Below are 22,289 nucleotides of genomic sequence, written 5' to 3'. Positions count from 1 at the left end.
TTTTGATTCCTTTTTATGGCCTCTTTTTTATAACTGCAACAAAAAATAAGATGTGTTGTTTAAAATAGCACTATTAATTAGATTCTAGTTTCTTCTTCGAGATATCCCCATATCGAGATACAAATTATTTTATTTTATGTTCATTCCAGTTTTTCTTGCCTAGATGTTAATTATCAGATGTTTGGTACAATCATAAATTAAATATGTGAATATGAATGTGTGTGTGTGTATATATATATATATATATATATATATATATATATATATATATATATATATATATAATAAGAACCATAGAAATAGTATTCCAACGAAATAGAGAGATAAAAGAAGGGCAAACCAAGTTCTATGTCTATGAACGTTTCATCTTTATTGTAAGACTTCTTCTAGATGCATAAATTGGAGACAATAATACACCAGTACAATATTTGAAAATATATTTTTGTGAAAAGTTGGACTTTGTTCTATTTCAAAACGAAAAAAAAACTCTGTAAATTTTTAGTTTACCAACCCCTCGGCATTCATGTTTAATTTGTCCACGTATATAGGTTTTCGGGTATGCTGAGAACGAATATCGCATTTGTTTTTGTTTTTTGCGCAAACACGCAGTTATCCATATTTAAAGACATGCAGTATCCAACGTAATCCTTATCATTTTTAATGGCGGCCATCTTGTTTTCCAATAACGAAAAAACGCCAAAAGAAGCTAAATATGCCACATGGAACTGGAATTCCCTCTCCCTACTCCGGCGTTGGCGCAAAAAAGGTAAGGTTTATTGGAGGGAAAGGGGTAAATTCCAAGAAATTTTGAGCGAAAGGAAAGAACATAAAGATCACAAATTAAAAACAGTATTTAAAATAATATTTATTGAAATAAATTAAAATGTAAATATTACCTTTCATTACAACAGAACACCGATCACTAATTTGGGGTTTTTTTTAGGGATATTCGATGTTGCTGCCCACAAATCTGATAATCAAATCCGTCGCAAATTTACGGTTTGCCTGGTATTAACCCCTTTTAATTGATCTGAAAAAATTAAGTTTTCACCAGCGGTTTATAAAAAAGCATATTTTATCTTTTTCGTTCGTTTTTTTTTTTGGGGGGGGGATTCAATTATAGAACGTGTGTAGTTTGACAGGTGTTTCTGCAGTTTAATTAACCGTTTTTCCATGGAAGGGCGGGGGCGGGTTGTTGTGGCGTCCCCCTCCCTCCCCAAAAAAAAAGAACGAAAAACAAAATATGCTTTTGTAAACCGCTCGTGAAAACTTACTGACAGCAATGGTTTTACCCTTAAATGAGGTGAAAACTTCATTTTATGAAAAATATTTCTTGTCATTTAAAATGTCCGCCATGTATTCATGCACCTTGTGAACCGTCAAGTGACTACGCGCGTGCGCATATTTTAGTAAGAAAGCCAAAAAAATGAATATAATTAAGAAAGTGAAAAAATTAACGTAATCAAGAAAGTGAAAAAAAGATTGTCTGTTTTGATATCAGGAAACGGAAAAATATCCGAAAAGGTGGGGTGGGGGTAATTTCGGCCTTGAAGCCGAAAAATGTTTTTTTTTGGGGGGGGGGGGCATGTTTTGGCTCTTTTTGGCGTTTATTCCTAAATGGGTAACAAGATGCCCGACAACAAAGACAATAATGATTACGGTGGATACTGAATGTCTTCAAACATGGATAACTGCGTGTTTGCGCAGAAAATAAATGCGATATTCGTTCTCAGCGTACCCGAAAACCTACTTATATCAACAAATTAAAGATGAATGCCGAGGAGTCGGTAAACTAAAAAAAAGAAAAAATACCAAAATCTCGTTGAAATATTTGAAATTATACTTGTCGTGAAAAGGGTGACTTTGTTCTATTCAAGAACGAAAAAAGTTGGAAATTCAAAAATATTTATAGCGATGTGAAGGAAGTAAGACTTTTGTAACGTCATATGGCCGTTAATATATTTAAAAAGAATATGATGCAATTTATATTCTTTTGGAATAAATATGGCCGTTATAATTCAAATATGGATGTGTAACTGGAATGAAATTAGTGTATTTTTGTTATGTAATTTATTGCCTGATTATATGAGTTAATTATTTTAGGTGGTGTTTTCTATGGTCTGAAGGAGTTATCCTGTGTGTAAAATTAAATTATGTTCTTTTGATATGACTTTACTTATTAATGACGATAAATTATAGGAACCTCCACGTTGTTTAATTGTGCGTTGTGAAACTCAACGTAGATTAGAGAAAAGGCTCAATGAACAAAAAAAGAGATATAAGAAATAGCAATTCTTTGAATGCATTATTCTCGCATTCATTGCATCATAATCATACTTTAAACTTCAAACAAGCAAAAATAGTTACATTTATTTCAAATAAGCTGCGATGGAGACGTCTTCAATCAGCGCTTATCACAAATTCAAGCACAGAATTTATTTTTCTACATCGTTATTGCATCTCTACTTCTGATGCACGTCCATGACAGAGATTGCTTTCTTATCGTCTCCCACCGTCAATATCTGCAACAGAGAGGGAGGAAACTTTTAGGCCATGAATGCATAGATTCAATCATCATAATAATGCAATTTGAAATCCCTTTTGATCTATTCGGGTAGAATAAAAATAGGAGGTATTACTTTTAGAAAGCCGTATGTGTGCATGTATGTGTGTATATAATACACACACATACTTATATATATACATGCATAATACACACACATACTTACATATGTATGTATACATATATAATAAAATAGATATATAATAAACACACATGCTTACATATGTATACGCACACACACACACATATATATATGTATGCATACACATATATATATACATACACACACAAATATATATATTATATACATGTATACATGATGATGGCAGCAAATTCGCTTTTGAACATTGCCATCACTCGATATAGCACAAAAAAAATAGGTATATAGAAACACAAAAACATTCAATGATGGGCCGCACGAATGTGGCTTTTAAGCCCTGCTTAATTCTGGCATTCCTTAGCACATATTGTATAGACATGTGCACCACTAGCAGCACGTTCTTGCTGTTCTTTTTTATGCAGGATCAAATGCCGTTTCAAACCGCGTGCCATTTTGTACATCCGCCCGCAGTTGACACAGGTTAACTCTGGCAACTCAAGGCTGCTTTGTGGCCCACTGTGCTGATGAGTAGACTGGTGGTTCATCAGCCCAGCTCTGCTCAGACATATTCTTCCGCACACCTCACACACCAGACTAATTTGGCGCCCCCTCCTATCCACGGCTCCTTTCACTCTCCCTTTCCGGATATCGCGCTTCAGCCACTCATACTGGGTTCGATCTGCCTCAAACTTGCCCACACCTCCCTGCAAGGTCGTTCTCCACCCTCCGGGATCCAGACGTCTTCCCTCGGCGAGCTTGCCATAAAGGAGTTGTTTGGGAAGTCGACTGTCTAACATCCTCACCACATGTCCACTCCATCTCAGTCTATGCTTAATAATGTGAGCCTCAATGCTAAGGCACTGGGTCCGTTCAAGCACCTCCACATCAATGACATACATCTGCCAACCCACACCTAAGATTCACTGTAGGCACATCTGGTGAAACCGCTCGAGACGTCTCAAATGCTTCCTGTATGTTGTCCAAGTTTCACAACCATAAAGAAGAGTAGAGAGAACGCATGCGACATAAATCTTAATCTTAGTTGGCAACAAGATCCCACGATGTCTCCACAAATGCCTATCCAACTTTCTGAAGGCATCACTTGTCCTGCTGATCCGTAACGATACCTCATCATCCAGGGCACCGGACATACTCAGTGTGCTACCCAAGTATACAAACTTAGTGACAACCGCTATCCTTGACCCACAGATATAAACTGATGGCTCATAGTCTGGCATGCTCGGAGCAGGCTGATACATTAAGACAGTTTTTTTCAGATTAATGGTCAGGCCCAATGCGCTGCAAGCAACCGCAAAAGCGTCCACAAGATGCTGCACATCAGTCAGCGTATGAGCCACCAGATCACAGTCATCCGCATAGAGCAAGTCACGAATTGTGTTGGTGAGTACCTTTGTACTTGCATTGAAGCGCCTAATGTTGAACAACCCCTCCCCCCAGTAGTTCGGTAATACCATCAGAGCACCCTCCAAATGCCATCCAAAAGAACATGGTAAAATACAACGCAAAGAGTGTGGATGCTGGAATGTCTCCCTGCTTAACACCATTTTCTACTGAGATAGGATCAGCCAGCTTTCCCCCAACATTGATCACAGCCTTCATATCATCGTGGAAGAGCTTTAAGATGGTTACAAACTTGTCAGGACAGCCAAGCTTTTTCAGAATCTCCCACAAAGCATCCCTATTGACTACAGTCAAAGGCCTTAGTTAAATCGATGAACACCAGTCCCTTTTGCTGTTCTATACATTTCTCCTGCAGTTGCCTGGCTGTAAAAATCATATCCACTGTCCCTCGATATCTTCTGAAACCACACTACGACTCAGGCAAAATATCATCAGCAATGTGCTCTAACATTCTGTCTAGCATGATCCTACAGAGCACCTTACCGACTACTGACAGCAAAGAGATGCCCCTATAGTTTCCTCATTCATCTCTGCTACCCTTCCCCTTGTATAGCACTACCATCAATGCCTCCCGCCAATCCTGCGAAATACACTCATCCCGCCAAGCAGTCTGCAACAAGTCTGCTAAGCATTGCATCATCTTGGGTCCAGAACATTTAAAGATCTCCACATGCAAACCATTCAGGAGACTTTCCCTTGTTCACCTTATGGACAGCTGTTTCAACCTCCTGGAGAGAAGGAACCTCTGCCAAGATATCCTTGACCGGATTGCTAGGAATCCACCTAACAAACTCCTGATCAACGTAAGAAGATCTGTTCAGGTCATCAAAATTCTTCCTCCATCTATGAAGAATGTTGGTAGGGTCTCGAAGAAGATCCCCACCATTCCTCGAGCGCAGAGGAGTGATAGGTGATCTGGATGGTCTGTAAACCGCGCATAGTAGGCTGTATAAGACCTTGATGTTGCTGTATTTCCTCAGCTTTCTGCCTCCACCATTCATCCTGCATGTTACACAACCTCCTCTGCACCTCATGCTTGATTGCCTTAAACTTGTCCCTCAATCGATCTTGCTCACCATCCGTCAAACCACCCCTGAGATAAGCGTGCAATGAATCAAGCAGAGCCTGAATTTAAGTATCATTCTCATTGAACCAATCCTGATGTTTACGCTCACAATAACCTAATACTCTCTCACATATTTCATAGGCAGATTCCTTAAAAGCAGGCCAAGTATTTTCACAATCAATCTCTTCCATCTCCTTAACTAGTTTATCCCTCACAATATTGTCCCTTGGACGGGCAACATTAAATCGCTTTGGGATAGCCACACTAGCTCTCCTCATCTTGGGCTTCACAACACACTTAATCTTTGCACGGACCAACCGATGGTCGGTCCAGCACTCTGCACCTCGCATGACATGAACACTGCAGATATCCCTCATCTCACATTTTCTGACTAACACATAGTCTATCAAGTGCCATTGTTTGGAACCAGGATGCATCCAGGTCGTCTTGTACTTGTCCTTCTGCTGAAACACGGTGTTACCGATTTTAAAACTCATCTCTGAACAAAACTGCAACAACATCAAACCATTGCTATTACACTTGCCCACTCCGTGTTTACCCAGCACATCCCAGGTTTCAAAATCTCTTTCCACCCTAGCATTAAAATCTCCAAGAATGAAGATCTTATCAGCAGAGGGAATGCATCTAACTACACTGCACAAAGCAAGGTAGAAAGCAACCTTTTCATCTGTTGTTCGACAAGTATAGTGGGCCCATAGACTCAAAAAAGTTGTATAACAACCATTTACCAGAGGTAACCTCATAGTCATGATCCGGTCACTCACACCACAGGGAAGTTCTTCCAGGCTAGAAAGAATTGATGTCTTTATAGCAAAAGCCACGCCTGATTCCCTCTTACAGGCATCCGCTCTACCACTCCAGAAAATGGTGTAGGCCCCAGCCAACTCAGAAAACTGTCCCTCATCAGCCAGCCTGGTCTCAGACAGAGCAACTATGTCCATGTCATAATGTTGAAGTTCCTTAGATACAAGAGCAGATCTACGCTCTGGACGCGTTATTGCTGATGCCAAGTCAAGCAGCATCCACACATTCCAACAGCCGATGGTAATTTTCATATATATTTTTTTTTTATATTTCCTCGCAGTAGCATGATGACGACCAGGTCCAGGCTGTGGAGCCCTGAACCACCTATCGGATCAGGCCCTGGAAGTTCCAGTTCCTTATTGCCATTTACGTTTATAATCATATTTGCCAACTTCATTGAATGTTTTGCCGTTTTAGGCTACAGCCAGTCTTTTTCATTACTTTCCTCCCGCTATCAAGATACATGAGATGGTAAAAAGTGTATCTAATGCCTGTTCATGAGGATTGTTATAGTGGGGAAAGTCTTTGCACTGAGACAATCCCACTCTCTAAACAACTGCCACATTGATCCAAAAAGAAGAGCAAGTCAACATCATTGGATGTAGCAGTCATCGCAGGTTTTATATCAGGTTGCCTTCACTACAGCTTACAGAGCCCTCTCCACCCACCATGCCATTTGATCCATGACTGGGACTTAGCTTCCTGGGCACCAGAGCATATTCCACATGCCGGCGGGTCATATATGCTACAGCTTACAGGGCCTAAGCTCCTCTGGCGATTTCTGTCAGGGTTACCTCACCCTTAGCCTTTGGCTAAATAACACCTTGGCCCACAAGGCAGTGGAGGTCGAGTTATACGGCGCAGGACACTTGCCGTTCATCAGATCCCCATCTGCGTGGCAGTGGTCACGACGTGCACATGCGATTGATTTGTCTGGGAGAAGCACAGAAAGACGCTAAGACATCTGTCTGTGTGCTTTTAACACACGTCCACACCAGACCTTGAAAACTATATATATATATATATATATACATGTATATATATATATATATATATATATATATATATATATATATACATGTATATATATTATATATATATATATATATATATACATGTATATATATTATATATATATATTATATATATATATACGTATATATTATATATATATATATATATATATATATATATATACGTATATATATTATATATTATATATGTATATATATTATATATATAAACATATATTATATATATATATATATATATATATATATATATACTTATTTACTATGCCTCCCCACAGGACAGAGTTAGACACCAGGGTCGTTTTTTAACGTGGAGAAAAGGTACAAAAATAAAAATTGTCTCAATCGTGAAGGATTTCTTCTCCACCGAAAGAGAACAAGAAAATGAAGTGCAGCATCTGAAGAACAGATGGTATTTATTTGCTCCCCCACTGAGCAAATTAGGCACAAGGCCGTTTTTAATGTGAGGTAAAAACCAGCTCCCCTAAAAGTAGGCAAAAAGGGGGCACTCTGGTTACCAAAAATGATAATTGTCCCAGTATAGAGGGTTTCCCCTCCATTGACTGGTACAAATTGTCTTAAGTGCAGCATCTGCCGGAACAGATGGTATTTATTTGCTCCCCCACTGAGCAAATTAGGCACAAGGCCGTTTTTAATGTGAGGTAAAAACCAGCTCCCCTAAAAGTAGGCAAGAAGGGGGCACTCTGGTTACCAAAAATAATAATTGTCCCAGTATAGAGGGTTTCCCCTCCATTGACTGGTACAAATATCTTAAGTGCAGCATCTGCCGGAACAGATGGTATTTATTTGCTCCCCCACTGAGCAAATTAGGCACAAGGCCGTTTTTAATGTGAGGTAAAAACCAGCTCCCCTAAAAGGGGTCACTCTGGTTACCAAAAATAATAATTGTCCCAGTATAGAGGGTTTCCCCTCCATTGACTGGTACAAATTATCTTAAGTGCAGTATCTGCCGGAACAGATACTACACTTTGATCTTGACCAAAAGACCAAGTATATATATATATATATATACACACACACATATAGATTCATATGTATGTATATATATATATATATATATATATGTATATATTATATACATATATATACACACACATATATATATATGTATATATATACATATGTATATATATATGTATATATCATATACATATATATGCACACATATATATGTATATATATACATATGTATATATATATATGTATATATTATATACATATATATGCACACATATATATGTATATATATACATATGTATATATATATATGTATATATTATATACATATATATATACACACATATATATATGTATATATATATACAAATGTATATATATGTATATATTATATACATATATATATACACACATATATATATGTATATATATATATATACAAATGTATATATATGTATATATTATATACATATATATACACACATATATATATGTATATATATACAAATGTATATATATGTATATATTATATATACACACATATATATATGTATATATATACATATGTATATGTATATATTATATACATATATATATACACACACATATATGTATATATATACATATGTATATATTATATACATATATATACACACACATATATATATGTATATATATATATACACACACACACATATATATATGCATATATATATGTTTATGTATGTATATATTATATACATATATATATCCACACACACACACACATATATATATATATATATATATATATATATGTATATGTATATATATGTATATATTATATGATGATTGCAACGTCTTGTCAGACGAGTACCACTCCCTCAGACATTTAAAATCCATGAGCCCAAATGACTGAGGGAGTATCTATACAAAGATGATATTACAGAGTCTTAGCTTTGTACGACAGCTAAGTCTCTCTCTCGGTTCAAAATGTTGAGAGCCAGCAACAAGCAAGAGCAAGATAGCCAGCAACAAATTAAACTGCAGACCAGCTTAATGCGGGTACTGGTCTCCCGCTTTATGGTTTTTTAAATCAAAGATTTGCTTCTCCTAGAAAGGTTGCCTTCACCACGGCTTATGGGAGCCCTCTCCACCCCAATACACATATACACACACACAAATATACACGGTGCTAGTTGGCCGTTGACCCAGAAAAAGAGTTCATTCGCCCTTTGGAAGGTCTTGTTTTTAATCCTCCAGGGAGACTAGCCGCCCTCCTCACCAAACAAGTCTGGTGGGGGAACCAGTTTAGTCGCCGGTGACCCGACCATGAGGCAGGTAGTACTGGGTTACATGGTACCAGTAGCATATGACATGACCTGACACAAATATTATATACATATATATGAATGATGAAAATAATGGAAATAGTATTCCGACAAAATAGAGAAAATAAAAAAGGAACAAACCGTATTATGTGTTCACCAACGTTTCGTCTTTATTTCGAGACTTCCTTTTCACCCAGAGGAAGTCTCGAAATAAAGACGAAACGTTGGTGAACACATAATACGGTTTGTTCCTTTTTTATTTTCTCTATACATATATATATACACACACACACATATATATATATATGTATATGTATATATTATATACATATGCACACATATAATATATATGCACACACACACACACACACACATTTATATATGTATACAGACACAAACATATATATATACACACACACATATATATATATACACACACACACACATATATATATATATATATATATATATATATATATATGAATTTAATTGAATTCATTAATTTAGCTGATGGTCTAAACTTCCCAGTAGTAAAATAAATTCTGATGCCTATTCGAAGGGTGGGAAGCTGCTCTCAAGATAAATACGTTATTTATTTTATGACTGTTTCACTTTTCTGCTTTCAAACGAAGACAAACTCATAAAATGAAAAAATGTCTTTCCTCCAAGCACCAGAATTACTACTCTGACATTTTATTATTCTTCAACCCTGCAAGGAATACTAACGTTATCATACCATAAAGATTAACACTTATCATTGATTTAGCTCTCCTACAATCTAATGATTAGGTTTGTTAAATACTACTTCAGAATAATATGCTTTTAAGATTAACGTGTTATTCACAGTCTATGACATTTGTGATAAATCATAGGACCGTATTTTTTGTACCATATATATATTTGTACCATATTATATATGTAATTTTTTATATAGTTTTAAAAGTTTTAAAGAAACTTACAATACTATATATATAGTATCGGAAGTTTCTTTAAAATCTTTAAAACTATAAAAGAAAAAATTGTTCCTCGTTGGAAAATTATTTTGTCGGTAAGTCAATTTCCTGCATCGTTGAATTGTTTTACTTACATGAACAAACAATAGTACCAATTTTCTTAAAGGGATCATCAGTTGTTTACAGTGAAACACCTGCTTCACGGATTTAAAAACAAAACAGTATATTAAATCATGGCTCCCCAGCAGTGTTGATCAAACACCAGCTCCCTCTCTCTCTCTCTCTTTATATATATATATATATATATATATATATATATATATATATATATATATATATATATATATACTTTTAATTTGTTTGCATATACACTTATGTCGCTACATGCATGAGTTGTTTCGGGCAGCCACTTATAAGTACAGTAGAACCCCGGGATACGGTGGCCCTAGGATACGTTTTTTTTTCAGGTTACGATGTGGAATACAATGTTTTTCCAGCTCCTGGTTACGGTATTTGCCCCGCCTTACTGTGTTATTTACAATGTTATTTGATTATATACATGTGTATTATATGCTGTACTGTATTTTGTTGCTAATTTTTAATGCCGTATCCCGGGGTTCTACTGTAACTAGAAATCTCTTCAGGAGATATTGCTTATAAAAAGGTAGAGTCCAAGCTGCACTTAAGTTTTGTATAAACAATGAAAATTTTGAAGCAAGATATAATTTTCAGAAAAAAAAAACCTAATTTGTTTTCTTTTTTATGGAAATCTCTCCAGACAAGGCATGAAGCCACTTGATGTAAGGAGATAAAAATAAAATATAATTTGAAGGTTAAAAACTAGCCAACGATAAATATTATATGGATAGATTCCTACTCATAAAACAGCAATTCTTTCCCCTTTGACAGTAACAGGATTCATGGAATGTGAGGACTAAAGGACAAAATAAGGGTAGCGTGAGATACGAAACTGCCAAAAAGTAAACCCAAGTTTTATTTTGTGCTCTTTGTTTTAATTTTCACTTTTTTTCTTTAGGATCAATACGAATTTATCTACCTCGCACTCGTGGAGAGTATCTTTCTGCAGGACACACATATAACAATCGATGATTACCAAAGTTATTACCAAAATATGATTTTTCAAAATGACCAAAATGATTGCTCCAAGACTCTACTACAGCAACAATTCCAGGTAAGCTATAAATGTTTTTATGATTGGAGAAGATTTTGCCCGATTAGTCCGAATAGAAATTGCTAAAGACTGTGACTAGCTTAATAATTTCCTCCGGGAATGAAACATTAATGCCTCTATGTAGTTTATTTGCGATGAGTATAGTTTTATACTACTAATAAGCTCTAATCAGGTATTGAGCACTGTTGAAGTAAATACCGAACGTAATATATTATTTTATGCAATATGTTCATAAACATGAAGTAGTCAATATCTATCTCTCTCTCTCTCTCTCTCTCTCTCTATATATATATATATATATATATATATATATATATATATATATATATATATATATATGTGTGTATATATATATATATATAGATAGATAGATAGATAGATAGATAGATAGATCCCACCATTTGTTGAACACTATGGACAAAATTCAAACTATTTAACTAATACAAATCAGCAAATTAATATTAATACCAGACCTCCAGCTTTTAATAAAGTACATACATATATCGGCGCTACTTCAACATTAATTAAGAAAAGAATATCAAACTACATTTCTTCTTTTAACTACCATAATTCTAATAATAACCAAGGAACTTCTCTAACCACTTTAATTAAAAAACTTAACTCTAACAATACTCCCTTCTCAATCAAATGGACTATTATAAAAAAAGTTAAGTCTTATACTCCAGGCTCTAAGTCGTGTCGCCTCTGTACAACCGAAGCTATAACTATAATTACTTCCCCTCAAAGTAATAATATAATAAATTCTAAAAATGAACTGATTTCTTTCTGTAAACATAAGTCCAAATTTAATTATGGCAATTTTGAAATTACATAGTTATTACTTTTACCTTTTATATAGATATAAAAATTTTTATTTTTTATTTAACTTTTTCGTTTTTCGACACACTTCTTAATACTTTATAATTTAATAATCCTTTATTTTAATTCTTTATCTCTTCTTTGCACGGCCGGTTCTTTATCTGCATTTTCTGTTTTATTCTTTAAACTTTCCTATCTATCTAATATATCAATCTACCCACACTTTCATATCTTGTATGTATATTTGCTTAAATTTTACTATATGAATTTACTTACTTTTTTTTCCCCTGAAATTGCAGAAACCGGCCATCTTCTCCCCTTAAATAATTTTTATTTTTTATTTGTATTCTTTTTTTATTCTTATTTTATTTTATATTATATATTATATTTTATATTTTATTTTTTATTATATTTTATTTATTTATTTATTCTTTATTTTCTATTTATTTATTATATATTTATTTATTTATTTTTATTTTCCTTTTTTATTTTCCTTTTAGTGTCGTTTAATAACTCTTGCTGACATTTTTTAAATTTTTTATATATTTTCGCGCCTTTAACATTTCCTGTCTGGGTCGTTTTGACTTTTGTTTCCCTTTATTTTATATTTAACTTTATCATTTTTTTTTTTCTTCCCAGATCTTTTTTATTTATAGTTATGTCTCGGAAGTAGAGTGAAAAGCACATCTTATTTTTCTTTTATTAATATCATTTTTTTTCCTTGTACACATGTTTGTGAATTATTCCATGTTGGATTATTATGGACCATCTTCTTCCAATTACGGGATTTCCTTAGATTTTACTTGTACAAATGGAAATTCTTTTAACTTCCTTGAAGTTTTACATTTGGATTTTACCGTCACTGGATTTTTTATCTTCCACCAGACTATCCATTCATGTGTAATCACCTTTTTCTTCACCATATTCCCTCTGCTTAACTTATTTTGTTTTCAAGTAAGGTCTTTGACTTACTTGTTGTTTCATCAAATACTTCTGCTTGCAAAATCCGATCCCACATTTTGCTAATTCCTACCCTCTGATGAGAAGGAGAGTATTTCTTCGAAACTCCGCAGATTAAGGACTATCCATTTATCTAGTGTTTCCTTTTCAGATTAAATATGTTTTTAGCTCATTTCAAAGTGTTTTTTTAACATATTTTATTAACTGTTTGCTCATATATAGATATATAGGTATATATATATATATATATAATTTCCCTCAGTTTTTTTTTCTTCTCCATTTCCTTTCTCCCTGTACATATTTATTTTATTGGTAATTGTAAATATGTCCCCATTTTACCCTATTTTTAATTTCTTCCTTCTGTTTTCTTTTTAAAAATCAAAATGCCATCATTCGCCCCTGAGGAGGATGGCGAAAAACATCTCAGGTTAAAAAGAACTCTCTTCTCTGCCATATATAAATTTTGTACCCCTCATAAATTTTTCTGATATATATATATATATATATATATATATATATATATATATATAGTCATCTACATACAGTACTGTTTCGTTGTATCACAACTCATAAGTGCGGTTAGACTAGTACCTTTCCCTAGCCGGGGATTGAACCTACAACGATTGCGTTGATAGTCGGCAGTTCTATCTACCAGCCCATGGGATCGGTGCTCGCAAATAACCTCAACAAATGTCCATTTAAATAAATACTCGCCCATCGCTTTTACAGCTGCTTGTTTATTTACAAACAAACAGGGAGCCTCCACTTTATAGCCATTTAAGTAGTGGGTGAGATACTTTTACAACAGTGCTCAACCCAAAAAGGGGGAGGGGCTTGTGTGTGTGTGTGTATATATATGGGAGAGTTAGATCCGGACATGTTGGGAAAAACAATGGAATGTCATATTATAAAAATAAAAGTCTAATATTTTAATAATGTAAATATACAAAGATTAGGACATAATAGAAATTGCAATTTCCCGAACGGACTCAAACGAACTTTGAGTAGTTTCTGGGTAGGAAGGATGTACATGATCCTCACACTGAGACCTTATGATCTAAGACCTGTAAATTTACATTAATATAATTAATTTAATACTTTTCATCTGTCTCATATTTATGGCAAGTGAGCTACATAAGTCATTACCAGGCAATTTCTTTCTGTGTAGCTTACTTTGTGTATCTGTGTGAATGAAGATGTCTTAATAGATTGATTGGAGTATATGAGCATGATGAATCTCTAAAACGATCACACGCCAGACAATTTTGACCTAAATTACAGAAACATCTATAATATAAATCTCACCTCTCTGTTTAAATTTATGTATGTATGTATGTATGTATGTATGTATGTATGTATGTATGTATGTATGTATGTATGTATGCCTAAAACGATCGACAGAGGCGACGGATTTTTACAAGATCGGTATCATTTTGAAGACGGCACTTCCGACGACAAATATCGGAAAATTAGCCGAAAACATTAATTCCTTCACCCTCAATTGGGCATTTTTGCACAGGGTGGGTCGATTTTTTCGCTGACATTTTTTGCAAGCCATTCAACCCTCGCATTCACGACGTCGTTTAAAGTGCGTTATTTTGATCGCCCGTGACGTCATAACCACAGTAGGCACATCGGTAAGACTTATTTTGTTTGTTTTTTTTTTCACCTCTTTTTCCTCTGGCGCGTTACGGGTTCGAGCCTGCTTACTACTCCCTTTTTTTTTTTTTTTTTGCTCAACTCCCACCCTTACACACACCTCCACTTTTTTTCCGCCTTCATGTCACGGGTTCTAGTCTGCCTGCCTACTACAACTTTTTTTTTTTTGCTCAACACACACTTCCAAACACCCGGGCAACGCTGGGCACCCAGGCTAGTTAACAATAAATGATGTTGTAAAAGTATTTATCTCTATCTGTTTTTTTTATATATATGTATATATATATATATATATATATATATATATATATATAAGTTATACAGGTAAAAATTTAAAAAAATCTTATACAATAACCTATCAAGATACAGAAAGTTCTACACTTATGGGTGGAGCAAATAATATGAATATATATATATATATATATATATATATATATATATATATATATATATATATATATATATATATATATATACGCGAGATTTAAACAAACATTATTAAAGACAACATAGAACTTCTGTTTAATTATATTTTTTTCTATTTTTCTTATCTTTTTTTGTATGAAAATCAAAAATGTTAATATATGCCCCATATGTAGCCGAACGTTTTCAAATCGATTCTGCGGGCATCGTCAGGTAGATGTAAATGATGTGCTATGACGAAACTGGCAGGGAAAAATGTTAGTAGTAGCAGCAGTGGTCAGTATTGATAGGTTGCTTGGTGCCCGAATGTTTTTACACCATTAACCAACCAAATACTGGGGCCAGTAACTGGGTCGCATAAAATAAGAGTCGGTGGAGGGATTACGACAGGTATTTTAAAATGTTCAGGCTTGTTTGAATTGCGACGTAGTTTGTTGAAGGTGTTTATGTGGATGGTTTCAAATATTTTCAGCTTTTTAAAATCTGTTTCATGGTGTATTATTTTATGTTACAGACTAAGATTTGTCTATTATTGGGAGTGGAACAGTTATTTCTTTTTCTTTTGTAGATGTTGAAAAAGTGCACTGGAATCTACATTATGCATGGTGTAGCGACGGGATAGGGTAGTGGTTGTGTGACCAATCTGTTTCAAAGTTGTTAAAGAAGTTACACTCTCTCAAAGGGCATTTAAACTTATAGATGACGTTGGTTCTTTTTAATGATTTTAGGGTTAACGAAAGCATTCTTTTTTTTTACCACAAGGTTTTTGGTTTTATTTGTTTTATCTATTAGACTGAAAGAGACTCTTACAGATTTGTGTGGACGCATCTGAAACAAGATGTATCCATCGAATCTCTATGCTATTTCTAACTTCCTTAGAATATCTCTTGATGAGCATTCTTGAAATTCTTTCTGACATGCCAACCAACACACAACTTTCCTAATACTAAGATAAAAAAAAAAAACGAAACCACCTAATGTTCCTTCTGATGGAGTCACTACAAAGAAAAGTAGATTCATAGATAGACGAAGAAAAAACTGCCGGTTCAACATGCAAACCATGTCTTTTTTAACTAACTCAAACAGCAGGTGAACAAGGCTTAAATTAAGGTAGACATGTCTGGTCGACGTCTCCAACTTATATCTTAGTAATTTAGTACCGTGTAAAACCGTAAGCCATTTAAATTATAGAAGTAGCAAAATGGTGAAGTGGTTAATGGTGCAAACTGTGGACTTAGCTTGCTGTGTTCGAGTTCTGTCAGGGTTATTGTTTCACTTTCACTATTCTTTCTTACTAATGAGTCACCATTTATCAAGCGAACACGGCAAAATTATGTTGAGACACTTATTCGTGTAAGATCACTGAAGTTAAGCAACGTTAAGCCTAGTTAGTAGCGGATGGGTGACCATTTGGAAATATCAAGCACTGCGTGTGTGGAAGGATGTTGAAACCTCTCTGCAAAAACATAACGTCATCATCCCACGACTGGGGATTGCCTGTGAATTTCATACTCCCATGAATTTCCTCCTTTGGGGGAAGTTGGTATAATCCGCTTAGGGTCAATACTGCTTCAGTACAGTTTTTTGAGGATAGAAAAGGTATGAATCAATCTGTACTCTCTCCAGCTATGAGTTAACTAGAAGGATAAAATAGAGTCTTAAATCTTAATAAAACAACTAGTATAGACGACACTAACTGTGGCAGTATATTAAAGAGTTATTTCCTTTGAACAATATTCAAGCTAGTTCCCCTAAATCATATTCGCCAACAGAGAATGCACTCTTTTATTTAGACATAAAAAAAAGACTTGTGCCATTCATATACAAGTTTCAAAACGAAGATTCTTTTCCTCTTCTGATGTTGGATTTGAAGCTAACTGGACGTGGCTGACAGAATTCTATTCCCTTACAGAATTTTCACATCACTGACTCCATTTCGTCAAATCTCCTTCCTGGGCACAATTTAGACAAGCCTGCTTAATGCTGCAATATAAACTAATTTGAAACATTCTGTCATTGTTGCCTGTGTGAGGGATGAAAAACTCGTCCGTCCTCAACAGATATGAGAACTAAGAAAAAATCAGACAAGATTATTTGCCACATCACACTAAAGACTTCCTGTGCCGTCACTTCTTTCAAAGACATTAATTTCTAATTAAAATTTATTCTCTAATTTTGACAGGAAAATGTCCTTTTCTCTTTATAAAAGCATGCACACATCATATTGCTGCTTTTTTATTGAGTTGTTTAAAAGGTAAAACACTAATTCGGCTTCTATTTTTAAATTTCATTGGATAATATTTTTTTCTCGACCTCAAATTATTTTGTCACATTATATGAATTGTGTCATTTTGCAGTTACTGTCTTCTTCCGTTTAAGTATTTCTGTAGATTGTTAAGCACTTTTGTCGACACTTTAAGCTTACTCTGTCCGAAAAATTTTCCATAATCACTTACGATCGCCTTAAATTTATGAGGGTTAAAATTAACATTATTAATGCAATGACTAATTAAGATTAATAACATATCACGATTAACGTAACCAGACTAAATTAGGATGTTGACTTGTAAATTCCATATAGATTTCCGAGTTTGACATGATGCACACAAAAAAGACAAAGATCACAATGACAAAAACGTTGTAGAGAACAACATTCAAGAGAACATTATTCCGATTCAAATAATAAGTTAAACTGCATTTATATCAGTTTCATGAAACACACATATGCAAGTGCATGCGAAATGACATCACCACTAAAGAAAACGACTATAAAACAGAGAAAGAGCACATTAGAGAGGACAATCACGTCAGAGACGTCGATGATGTCACGGTCGTAACAATAAGTCACGCGTGGCAAAGCATGAGGAAAATAAATGCTGCTGTTATGTAGAGTCGAAGAAAATGAAGGGAGGAAGCGCCCACGTGTCTGCGCGTCATGCCTTACCTTGGAACGCTCCTACGGTGTGCGTACGTGCATGGCCGAAACCCGGGAGAAATTCCAAAATGGCGCCGTCCTCATCTTGTAGATTCTGCGATCATCACTGGGCCCCACGTGACCGTTCTTTGGCTGCTGATTGGCCGAGGACGAACGCCGGAAGGATAAAGGGAGTGTGTTTGGAACATGGCGGTGTCTTTTCTAGGATCGACGTCAGTGTGATCGTATCGGTGAACTGCTGCAGCTTTAAGAGTACCTTAGTGTGTGTGTGATTTTTTGGGACTTGCTCGTCTGCTGACTTTACAGGACTTTCTTTTCTGCTGATTCTACAGGACCTGCCCTTCTGCAGAACTTGGAACAAAACTTCAAGCCTCTTCTTTCTTTTCGCACGTAGTCGCCTAAAAAGGTAGAATCCGACATACTTGTGAAACGGCTTTATGTTACAATGGGGAAAAGCGAGTTAAAGTTCGAATTATTCTTTGTCTTAATCTCTTTTGCATCATAGACTGCATACAACGTGTGGTTCCCGTGTGCATGTAACGTTATGTTCTTACGCCTTTGTTCTTTATGTATGGACAGAAAATACTTATGTCTAACAAGCTTATGATTCATCTTGTGGTTTCTGTTACTCTTCTTCGCTCCTCTGACTGTCCGAAGGTAATAACAGTAAAGTAGCTGCTGATGCCGAGTGACAACTCGATATAATATGTTAACATCCTATCCGTTCTATAGTACAATTTTCCTTAGAAATATTAGCAACCTTCACCTGGTAGCTCCAGTGAGAGGCCTAATAATATCGGCGAATCAAATAGCAATAAAAATATAATAAAGAATAAGCTAATATGACATAAGTAATGATTAATTATTAAACCAACAATTAAAAAAGGACGTACCGTGATCAAAACAGACTGGAAGCTGACCATTAAAAAAAGAGTAAACAATGAAGACATGTTAGACTGTGTAGCTTAGTGGAAGATACCCTTTTATCTTCCTTGAAACCTCTTTCTCACAGAAGAGGCGTTGCGAGCCTGCCTCTGCTTTATCGTTATTTTCATGGCAAGTGCTCGTCTGAGCTTCAATCTACAGTCCCCCTTCGCCAAACATTCACGAGAAACACTCGTCTAGCTGAAAACACTATCAATAATTTCCACCACTCTTTAACTGTGCCGAAACCTAAACGTAGATTCCATGAACAAAGCTTCTTTCTTAGAACTGAACGCCTATGGAACTCTCTTGTTTTCCAACTAACTACAATATGGTCATCTTCAAGTCTAACGTAAACAAATTCTTTATGAGTCGTTCCCCTTAAGTAATCCAATTTACAAAATTTACACTTCTAACGATTACAACGATATTGCCCCTTTTACTACTGTACACTCTTTAACCCTTATACTCGAGTTGCCTCTGGGCCTTGATGTGGTGATTCCTTGTAAAAAAAAAAAATGTTGTCAATGAGTGTTTTGGTAGAAAAATAATGTCCACTGATGTCGGTTCGCTGTGATAAATTTGGAATAGGGGCAAGTGAGCGAGAAAAGCGAAAGTAAAAACCAGAGAGACATCTGCTACAGGAGATCCATGTTGGGAGTTAAGCATCAAGATGTTGATGGTTAATTATTAAAACCAAAAGTTAATAAAATTGATCAAAACAGACTGTTGACTTTATGCTGGAAGCTGACGATTAAAGAGTAAAACTGAAGACACGTTGGAAGTCTTTTTCTATTAACACACATATCGAGAGAGACGTGTGAAGCAATTCATTTACACCTTCGAGACTGATTTCGTAGACTGAGGCAATGTCGTTTATCTTACAAACAAAAACGAAGTTACGTCATCATACATAAGTCAATATTCAGTTAAAAAGAAATAACTGTCAACTATTTTACAAGGTACAAGAGAGAGATTGTTAATTCTAACAATAAGACCATTAATTCGTTTTAATAGATTGTTAATTCTAACAATAAGACCATTAATTCGTTTTTTTTTTTTTGTTTTTTTTTTTTTTATTACATTTTCACCCCAAACAAGGCACATTGCCACTTTGGTGTAGGAGGCTACTATCAGGGGAAACATCTACTGGGGTACTATGTAGGGATTAGGGCAGCGAGATGTTGGTTCACGTTGCACTTGAACTTATGCATGTCAGTACAGTTGGGGAAGCAGTGACCTGGAATGGAATTCCAAAGTCTAGCAGTTCTGGGGAAGAAACTACTGGAGTAGAAAGATCTTTTACATCTAGGGATCTCTACAGTGTGGGGGTGGGATTTTGCAGCTTGTCGGGTCTGTCGAGGGTGTTCACGTCGTGGGGGCACAAGTGCTTGCAGTTCTTCAGAGCATTCACCATTATAATACTTGTAGAACAGGCAGAGGGATGCAACGTTTCGACGATGGGACAGAGGCTGAAGTTTAGATGCCAGTTTAGGGCCTATCAAATTTGCGACTCTCTTTTGAACCCTGTCAAGGAGCGAGAGACTAGTAGCCGATGTTTTAATAGATTGTTAATTCTAACAATAAGGCCATTAATTACTTCACGTTTATCTTTATTTTAAGAAATTGTCATCATCTCAGATTGAATAATTCTGTAGCAGTATTGGATATGGGTGTGTTAAAATAATATTAGAAATGGAATTTTCAACATCAAAGATGTAGCAAATAGAAAATAGGAAAATTACTTGAAAAGTTAAAAATTATAATTAGCATTACACTAATTCTAATCTCTAACTCATGAAATTTTCACAGTTGCACCACAGACAGGAAATCTCCATTAAAACGTAGCAGATAAGCTGCTAAAATCTTTCTCTTTTTTTCTGAATAGGAAAAAAATGAGAATGTATCTGGGACAACATCCCTTCACTTATGGGAATTAATTATCCACAAAGTGGTATTTATATTGTAAAAGACACTTGAAACGCTGAAGGCATTGTTAAACCGCAAATTACTGTTTTCTGTCATTATTAAACTCCCCAAAATTAGCAGCAAAATCACACCCCTTCATTGTAGAGATATCTTGATTTAGAAGATTTTTTTACTCTAATAGCTTCTTTCTTTGTTCCCCTATCTTTGCCATTTTTTTTTGTTCTTGGTTTCCTGCAATTGTATCGACATATGAAAATTTAAATGTAAAGAGGACAAACATTTTGCTACTCAACTCCCTACCAGATTGCCACTCAGTAGAGTTACACTTGATCGGGAGCGAATAAAAATTTTAAAAAATAAAAATAATAAAAAATTAATAACTTTTACAACTACTGTTACTAAAATGAAAAAGATGGTTACACGAAAAAGAAATACATAAAAACGAAACCATTATCACTGTAACCACCTATATCTGCTATATATCATCTACACAAAAAGACTCTAGCGGTTTTTGTAATAATTTAATGTAAATGTAATACTATATTTCAAAACTTCGTAGAAATTTATAAATTAAAGCTAACATTTAGAAGTTTGCAACAGCAGCAGAAATTTTGAACTGGAAAATATCGTATTCATCAACTTAAGAGATTGGAAACTTTCTTTTTGATATAAAACTAAAATGTCATTTCAACATGTAATCCTTTCCCGGCTTTATTATTTATTACGTAAGTGCTTTCATTAGAAGTAATGTCTGTAAGTGCAGACTAAGATGAGGTCAACCGGAATAACCAGCTTGTGTTTTCTTATTTTATATTCGCACACGCATATATATATATATATATATATATATATATATATATATATATATATATATATATATATATATATATATATACCGCTTCACAAGAAACAAACACCCATTTTATGCTCATCTCAAAAAGTTTTAGCATTATTTACTATATAAGGGCACTCATCAGTGATATATATATATATATATATATATATATATATATATATATATATATATATATATATATATATATAATCTGAGATTATTGTTTTCCAGAGGTTAAGTAACCAATGAAGTTTAAGGAGGTTAATACAAGAGTGCTCAATACCGAGTTAGAGTTGTTGTTACATTAGTAATACGTTGCTACACAGTCGTGAGCATGTTTCGGTCAGCCAGTTACTAATTGCAAA

At 34.8% G+C, this 22,289-nt stretch overlaps 1 protein-coding gene across 9 annotated transcripts in view; it reads left to right on the top strand.

Annotated features, from left to right (window-relative positions):
* LOC145254621 (receptor-type tyrosine-protein phosphatase epsilon-like) overlaps positions 1 to 22,289 on the top strand; it is a 732,106-nt gene that overhangs the window by 607,642 nt on the left and 102,175 nt on the right. For all 9 annotated transcript variants that reach the window (XM_080113291.1, XM_080113282.1, XM_080113273.1 and 6 more), the window contains one exon: positions 11,285 to 11,440. In XM_080113291.1, the coding sequence (XP_079969417.1) occupies positions 11,285 to 11,440 (156 nt within the window). The remainder of the gene's footprint in view (positions 1 to 11,284; positions 11,441 to 22,289) is intronic.

This window comes from Euprymna scolopes, chromosome 3 (genome assembly GCF_053919585.1).
Source record: "Euprymna scolopes isolate OS-2025 chromosome 3, ASM5391958v1, whole genome shotgun sequence".
Lineage (NCBI taxonomy): Eukaryota > Metazoa > Mollusca > Cephalopoda > Sepiida > Sepiolidae > Euprymna > Euprymna scolopes.
Note: the sequence above shows the minus strand (reverse complement) of the source record. Positions and strands in the feature narration are given on the sequence as shown.